At 48.2% G+C, this 7,712-nt stretch overlaps 2 protein-coding genes across 2 annotated transcripts in view; one reads left to right on the top strand and one right to left on the bottom strand.

The window, feature by feature from the left end:
* Positions 1-82: 82 nt before the first annotated feature.
* entr1 (endosome associated trafficking regulator 1) lies at positions 83-4,277 on the bottom strand. Its single transcript, XM_047592736.1, has 9 exons — positions 4,143-4,277; positions 2,350-2,486; positions 1,999-2,108; positions 1,799-1,925; positions 1,658-1,731; positions 1,291-1,402; positions 1,033-1,095; positions 826-965; positions 83-385 (listed from the first exon to the last, which is right to left on the bottom strand). The coding sequence occupies exons 1-9, from the start codon at positions 4,183-4,185 to the stop codon at positions 295-297; spliced, it is 897 nt and encodes a 298-aa protein (XP_047448692.1). The 5' UTR covers positions 4,186-4,277; the 3' UTR covers positions 83-294.
* A 93-nt stretch (positions 4,278-4,370) lies between these two features.
* The window catches only part of chek2 (checkpoint kinase 2), an 8,090-nt gene continuing 4,748 nt past the window's right edge, over positions 4,371-7,712 (top strand). Inside the window, exons 1-6 of the mRNA XM_047592735.1 lie at positions 4,371-4,496; positions 5,461-5,749; positions 6,237-6,355; positions 6,467-6,599; positions 6,686-6,776; positions 7,450-7,546. Of these exons, the coding sequence (XP_047448691.1) occupies positions 4,425-4,496; positions 5,461-5,749; positions 6,237-6,355; positions 6,467-6,599; positions 6,686-6,776; positions 7,450-7,546 (801 nt within the window). The 5' untranslated portion in view covers positions 4,371-4,424. The remainder of the gene's footprint in view (positions 4,497-5,460; positions 5,750-6,236; positions 6,356-6,466; positions 6,600-6,685; positions 6,777-7,449; positions 7,547-7,712) is intronic.

Genomic DNA, 7,712 nt, shown 5'->3' on the forward strand with positions numbered 1-7,712 from the left:
AGCTGATGATGATGTGTTGATGTGAGTGTGTGTGTGTGTGTGTGTGTGTGTGTGTGTGTGTGTGTGAGTGTGTGTGTGTGAGTGTGTGTGTGTGTGTGTGTGTGTGAGTGTGTGTGTGTGTGTGTGTGTTACAATCCTGTTGTAACAAAAACAAACCGACCAATCAGCTACTGTGATGTCATCATTGCCCAAATAAACAGTGACCTCTGACCTCACAGGGTCTGTTTCCATGACAACTTTTAGAGTCTGTCAGTCTGAGGACAGGGGACAGAGACACGTCCAGACGTCTTCTGATCAGGATTCAGAGTCGCAGGTCGAGATTTTATCGATGGACTGAAGCAACTGAGAAACCAAACGGAGAGTCTGGGCTTCACCTAACAGCTGACTGAGAGACAGAGAGACAGAGGGACAGGTTAGAGACAGGTTAGAGAGACAGGTTAGAGAGACAGGGAGACAGGTTAGAGACAGGTTAGAGAGACAGGTTAGAGACAGGTTAGAGAGACAGGGAGACAGGTTAGAGACAGGTTAGAGAGACAGAGAGACAGGTTAGAGAGACAGGGGACAGGTTAGAGACAGGTTAGAGACAGGTTAGAGACAGGGGACAGGTTAGAGACAGGTTAGAGAGACAGGGAGACAGGTTAGAGACAGGTTAGAGAGACAGGTTAGAGACAGGGAGACAGGTTAGAGACAGGGAGACAGGTTAGACAGGGTTAGGGACAGGGGACAGGTTAGAGACAGGTTAGAGACAGAGAGGCAGGTTAGAGACAGGGAGACAGGTTAGAGACGTGTTAGAGACAGAGAGACAGGTTAGAGACAGGTACTGACCGAATGGAGGAGTGGGCGTGGCTTGTCGTCTTGTTCAGGTATTCAGACGCCATCTGAGCGTTTTGTCTCATCGTCATGACGACCTGAGACTCAGCTGATTTTAGCCTGTTGTTTTCCAACCGCAGAGACTCTGCTTCCACCTGACACAAACCGACCAATGAGCCGAGAGCTTCACACACACCTGACTGACTCCTGACCAGTACTCACCTGTAGCTGCTGAAGCTCCGCCCTCAGTCTGGAAACACAGCTCTCTGCCTTCACAGCTCGTCTCTGAGTCACACAGATGTTATTATTATTATTATTATTATTACTGATCAGCTGATTATTATTATTATTATTATTATTACTGATCAGCTGATTATTATTATTATTACTGATCAGCTGATTATTATAATTATGATTATTACTGATCAGCTGATTATTATTATTATTATTGATCAGCTGATTGTTTGATCAGTGACTCACCGTCATCAGCTGAAGGTTCTTCTCCACAGAGTGAACCATGCTCTCCAGGTCCTGCGCCTCCTTCTCCTCCTTGCGCCTCCTCTGCAGCAGCTCCTCTGTCAGCTCTGACACCCTGAGGTACAGAGGCATGCTGGGTAAATAACGTTGGGGGACACCCAGACTCCATCATATGTTCCATCTACTGCCTGTGGGAGGCGCTACCCTGACCCTGCCCTTCAGAGTCATCCTGGTAGCAGGTCTCAGTTTAACTGCTCAGTGATGGTTAATGTCTTGTCTTGTTGTGTTTGTTGTGTTTGTTGTGTTTGTTGTGTTTGTCGTGTTGTTGTGCTGCTGTGATGATGGTAAGCTGTGATTGGTCGGTGCTGACCTGCGCTCATTATCCTGGGTTCTCCTCTGCAGCTCCCTGACGGTTCTCCTCAAACACTCGTTCTCTTCCTGCAGCTGGAAACAAGCAGAGCCTCTGATTTCCCACCCTCCCTGAATACCTCACATGACCTCAGCTTGTTACCTGTTGCACCTGGCTGCTCCTCTGGCTCCTCCTCTTCCTGTAGGAGGAGCCAGACTCAGCCATGGAGGTCTCATCGTCTCCTTCGTAGTTCTCTCCTCCTGCTGCTCCTTCAGGTTTGGATGAGAACCTGAACAACCAATCACATCACACTGTCAGCTCTAAGCTCCGCCTCCAACCAGCAAGTAGCAGACATGGCTCACCTGGTCTCCTCCTCCTCCTCCTCCTCCTCCACCTCCTCCTCTGTGCAGATGGAGGAGGTACTGTCCACCGCTGACAGGAAGCTCCGCCCCCACCTGTCCTCCTCCTCCTCCTGATAGGACAGAGGGTTGGATGACATCATGTGCCAACGTTAATGTAAACGAGATGTGCCAAGTGGGCGGAGCCAGTGGTGCCGTCCTCCATTTTGTTTCCTACTACCACACTAGAGATGTTTATATGAGGGTTACCTAGCAACCACTGATGACATCATTACTGGGGTAACCAATCACAGACAGACCGGTTCTAACGCTCCCATCATGTTCTACTTCCACTATTTCCTGTAAACCTCGGACCTTTATGTGTGTCTGGTCCTGGTCCTGGTCCTGGTCCGGGTCCTGGTCCTGGTCCTGGTCCGGGTCCTGGTTCTTCCATCGTAGAAACTCTTTGAAGGAGAATGGGTTCAGCTCCTCCTGCTCCACCACCTCCTCATCTGACAAACAGAAACCAGATGAACATGCGTCTCCTCGTCTTCATCTTTCTCATACGTCCAGTTTATGGATGAATCCACAAACTCCAACTCAGAATTTCTGGGTTCCGAGTTGGAATTTTAAAAAAAATTGGTAAAACCAGAACAGAGACAAACTGGGATTAATAGTGGATTTTTGTACAATTTTAACTTTTGAATATTTGATACATTTCTGCCTCATGAGGTCGTGTAAATTCATCACAGTAAATAATTCTAGTAAAAACTCATGAGTTGGTTCCAGTTCTCTGTTCATTTACTTTTAGTGGAATTTAAATAATCTAAATTCAGTTTAACATTATAGTAATAATAAAACTCAACAAATGTAATTATTGAGCACATCAAGTTATATTGGGACAAGGCCAGAGCGTTCATGGAGGCGCCCATCTAGTTTCCCGGGGGGAGGACTGGGGGGAGGACTGGGGGAGGACTGGGGGAGGACAGACGCCCTGTACAGAAAGGTCCAGAGTCGCCTCTAAGTTCTGAGGCGGTTCAGGTCTTTAACATCTGCAGGACTTTGCTCAGCATGTTCTGTGAGTCTGTGGGGGCTGTTATGTGCCGGGGCAGCAGGCAGAACAGACTGATCCTCCAGGCCGGTGATGTAGTTGTGGTAGTTGTGGTAGTTGTGGTAGTTGGGGTAGTTGTGGTAGTTGGGGTAGTTGGGGTAGTTGTGGTAGTTGGGGTAGTTGGGGTAGTTGTGGTAGTTGGGGTAGTTGTGGTAGTTGGGGTAGTTGGGGTAGTTGGGGTAGTTGGGGTGGAGCTGGACCCTCTGACCGGGGCAGTCGAGCCTCCTCCATGACGCCCTGGACAGACTCAGGAGCTCGTTCAGCTCCAGACTCATTTCACCACGATGACCCACAGAGACACAGGAAATCAGCCTGTGCAGCTCCGCCCTCTGAGGGTCATCATTTATAACCATAGTCATAATGTACAATAACTCATGTTCACTTTATATATTTGTACATATTTACTTTTATATATTATTAGACTCTGGACCATGTGCAATCATTTCTTGCTGTGCAATATTCAATGTTATTATACAGCAACGACTCAGAACACAGTTCACTTATACTTGTACACACACACATATATATGTAGTATTCTTACTATAATTATCTTCTTACTCTTACTTTTCCTTATTTCCTGCTTTAACGCTGGTGCTTTGAGTAGGAGCAGCTGGAACAAACATTACTTCTCGCTGGGATCAATGAAGTGATTCTGATTCTCACATGAAGTGTGTGTTGATTGTTTTAGTCGCCAGATCCAGACTTTTCTACTGGTATGTGATAAAACTTTTCCCGTTTTAGCCCCAAAACATGTTGCCTCCATCTTCCCTGTGTTGTGCCTCCAGTGAACGTCGTGACGTCACAGTGAGGAATCAGTTGCTGTGACAACGCGTAGCTCAGCGTCTGTGAGAGCAGCGCTGCGGTGAAGTTAAACTGAATCAGGGAGAAGATGCCATTAGCCTGCTAGCTTCGTTAGCTCCGTGTGGAGCTGTTAGCTGGATGTAAATGTTGTCAGCACGTGATGGGGGTGGAGCCGAGAGCAGAGTTCAACAAAGTATCTGTTTAATCTAAACTAACCCGATCTAATCTAATCTAAACTAATCTAATCGATACTGACCGTCTGTGATGATCAGAGTCTTGTGGCTGCTCCGTTTGGACATGATCGATCTGTGATTGGTCAGTGATTGGTCAGTGATTAGTCAGGTGATCAGTGATCGGTCTATGATTGGTCAGCCGCTCCCGCCGCTTCCTCTTTACGGGAACCAAGGAAACCCGGAAGCTCCGCGTTCACGTGACCCATTTCCTAACTTGTCATTGGCCAGGGGCCGTCACGTGATGACGAGGGACAAACACGGCACCAGGAAGGAAGTTTCCGGTTCAAACCAAAGCGTCCTGCTGCATGTGCCCCGACCCACGGAATCGTCCGGTTCGTTTGTTGTTGAGCTGCAGAACCGGAACCTCAGATCCAACGGTGAGTGCTCGGCTCGGCTCGGCTCGGTAGAGATGGAAACCGAAGCTTTCTGAACCACTGAATCAGTCTGAAGCTACTGGGTTGAGATGGTTCAGTGTTTCTAAGCATTTGGTTCAATTAAATGTGGCGACATCTGCTGGAGGAGGTTAAACATTAACCCGGTATGAGGCTGAAACACAGGAAAAAAGTCTCCATCTGGATTTAACTGAGCAGCTTTAGCAGCTTTCTGTCTTTGATCAGTGGTCAGACTCTAACATCATCAAAACCAGATCTGAACTAAAACACTGGATGAAATAAATCTGGAGACATGAAGAAACTTCTTATTGAATCAAAGCTGGAGAAGCTCCGCCCACAGACCAGAGGGGATGAGCTGTTATTGGCCAGACTGAGTTTCATTATATGACGTCAGAAAACTGATTTACGTTGGCCAAATTATAAAAAATATATATATATATATTTCTGTGTTGAATCCAGATGAATGAATGTCTCATATCTGGTTCCTGGTCTCATGTCTGGTTCCTGGTCTCATATCTGGTTCCTGGTCTCATGTCTGGTTCTGGTCTCATATCTGGTTCCTGGTCCTTAAACTAATGTAAACATGTATTTGTCACATTAGAACATCATCAACATCATCACATTAGAAACATTAGGACACTTGTTCTTCTTCATGGTTCCTAATAAACCAGATCAGAGGGGGACCTTGTAGACCACATTAGACCCTGATTAGACCTGAGGATGGTTCCTGGATCTTCTCTGATTGGCTCAATGAAAACCACATGACACTAAACCTTAAAACAAAAAAAAAATGTTAGACATAGAACATAAAACACATATATGAAAGAATACATTAGCACAATATAAGCACAGAGTTAAAAGGTTTTAAATATGAGAAACATTTTAAATTATATCGCGAGTTCTAAAAGTGTTTGGGATCAATGACAAAATGCTGTTTGTGTTTCTGTAGAACTGGACGATGTCTGAAGAGGTTCCACCAGAGGGGAACCAGCCCCAGACCCAGTCCCAGACCCAGTCCACCCAGTCCACCCAGTCCACCCTGCCCATGTCCCAGTCCCAGTCCCAGCCTGGGTCCAGTTCATCCAGTGGTCCGACCTCGGCCAGTCAGTCGTCCAGTGGGTCTGGGACAGTCAGCAGTGTGGACACCATCCCCGTTACCATGGCGTCTGTCCCAGAGGAGCCCGAGCCTCAGCCCTGGGGACGCCTGCTGCCGATGGCCGAGGGCTTCAGGAGCCACGGTGACCACTGCTAACCCTAACACTAGATTGCTGGTTGTCGGGTTAATGCTAATACTGGCTAATGGTACAGCACCAGTCAAACGTTTGGACTCCCCTTCTCATGGGGGGGGGGGGGGGGCAGCCAGTGCATCCATGGTTTGGGATGAGATGGACCGCACAGGGAGGGCTGCTTCTGTTTCAGTACCTGGTTCTGGTTCAGTACCTGGTTCTGTTTCAGTACCTGGTTCTGGTTCAGTATCTGGTTCTGGTTCAGTACCTGGTTCTGGTTCAGAATGATGGGGGTGTCCAAACGTTGGACTGGTAGTTTACATGTAGCATTAGCCTCATGGTGCCAGACTGCTAGCTCCGTGGATACGCTAGCTCTGTGGCTAGTATTAATACTGTAGCTGAATCTAGCTGTATTAGCATTAGCCTCATGATGCTGTGATGCTATGTTGCTAACCCTAACCCTGGTGCTAACAGCTAATAGTGATGCTCTGTTTTCCAGACTGCATAGAGGACCAGTACCTGTTTGGTCGAGACTCCCGGTGTAACTACGTCCTCAGTGACCCTCACAACAGAGAGAGATTTAGAATTTACAGCAAGAGGCACTTTAGGATCTACAGGGTCAGAATACTACTAGTACTACTAGTACTACTGCACCTGTCTGCTAGTACTGCAATAAAAGTATCTCTCTGTCTGTCTCTACCTGTCTATCTCTGTCTGTCTGTCTCTCAGGAAGGTTCTGAGGTGTTTGTGGAGGACCTCAGTAATAACGGGACGTTTGTGGACGGGATTCCGATTGGACAAAATATGAAGCTTCCTCTGGTCAATAACTCTGTCCTCTCTCTGTCTGAACAACGGAACAGAGGTGACGCCTGACACACCTGACATCCACGTCTCACCTGACATCCACGTCTCACCTGACATCCACGTCTCACCTGTCTGTCCTCTCAGTGTTTGTCTTCATGGACCTCATGTCAGATGATCAGTCCAGTCTCCCCAAAGACCTGCAGAGGAAATATGTTCTGACTCGACAAATCGGGACGTGAGTCTCCTCCCTCTGCAGTGAAGTCACTGTTGTGTTGTGTTTCAGGGGGGTGTGCGATGGTGTAATTGTCTTTTTCAGGGGGGTGTGCGGTGATGGTGTTGTGTTGTGTTGCAGGGGGGTGTGCGGTGATGGTGTTGTGTTGTGTTGCAGGGGTGTGTGCAGTGATGGTGTTGTGTTGTGTTTCGGGGGGTGTGCGGTGATGCTGTTGTGTTGTGTTTCAGGGGGATGTGCGGTGATGGTGTTGTGTTGTGTTGCAGGGGGATGTGCAGTGATGGTGTTGTGTTGTGTTTCGGGGGGTGTGCGGTGATGGTGTTGTGTTGTGTTGTGTTGCAGGGGCGTGTGCGGTGATGGTGTTGTGTTGTGTTGCAGGGGCGTGTGCGGTGATGGTGTTGTGTTGTGTTGCAGGGGGTGTGCGGTGATGGTGTTGTGTTGTGTTGTGCTGCAGGGGGGGGGTGCGGTGATGGTGTTGTGTTGTGTTGTGTTGTGTTGCAGGGGGGTGTGCGGTGATGGTGTTGTGTTGTGTTGTGTTTCAGGGGGATATGCGGTGATGGTGTTGTGCTGTGTTGCAGGGGGGGGTGCGGTGATGGTGTTGTGTTTCAGGGGGTGTGCGGTGATGGTGTTGTGTTGTGTTGCAGGGGGGTGTGCGTGATGGTGTTGTGTTGTGTTGCAGGGGCGTGTGCGGTGAAGTGCGTCTGGCCTTCGAGAGGTCGACCTGTAAGAAAGTTGCTGTGAAAATCATAAACAAGAAGAACTTCCAGTCTGAGGGGGTGAGTGGTCTCTGCGCTCTGATTGGCTAAGATCCTCACCCTTCCTACATCCCTTCTTCTGCCTCCTCAGAGAACTACAAACATGGCGTCTGTTTGTGAGTTAGCCAGAGCTGGACCAGTGGCTGATCTGGAAGGTGATCATGTGACTCGTTTATTTTGTCCAATT

The sequence above is a fragment of the Mugil cephalus genome, chromosome 8, assembly GCF_022458985.1.
Source record: "Mugil cephalus isolate CIBA_MC_2020 chromosome 8, CIBA_Mcephalus_1.1, whole genome shotgun sequence".
Taxonomy (NCBI): Eukaryota; Metazoa; Chordata; class Actinopteri; order Mugiliformes; family Mugilidae; genus Mugil; species Mugil cephalus.

Excerpts from the sequence above, each read along its gene's own strand:
- entr1 (XM_047592736.1), bottom strand. The coding sequence starts at position 4,185 with ATGTCCAAACGGAGCAGCCACAAGACTCTGATCATCACAGACG. Across the intron at positions 2,109-2,349 it reads AGGACCAGACACACATAAAG|GAGGAGGAGGAGGACAGGTG; the intron begins GTCCGAGGTTTA and ends CTGTCCTATCAG. Across the intron at positions 386-825 it reads CACGCCCACTCCTCCATTCG|TCAGCTGTTAGGTGAAGCCC; the intron begins GTCAGTACCTGT and ends TCTGTCTCTCAG.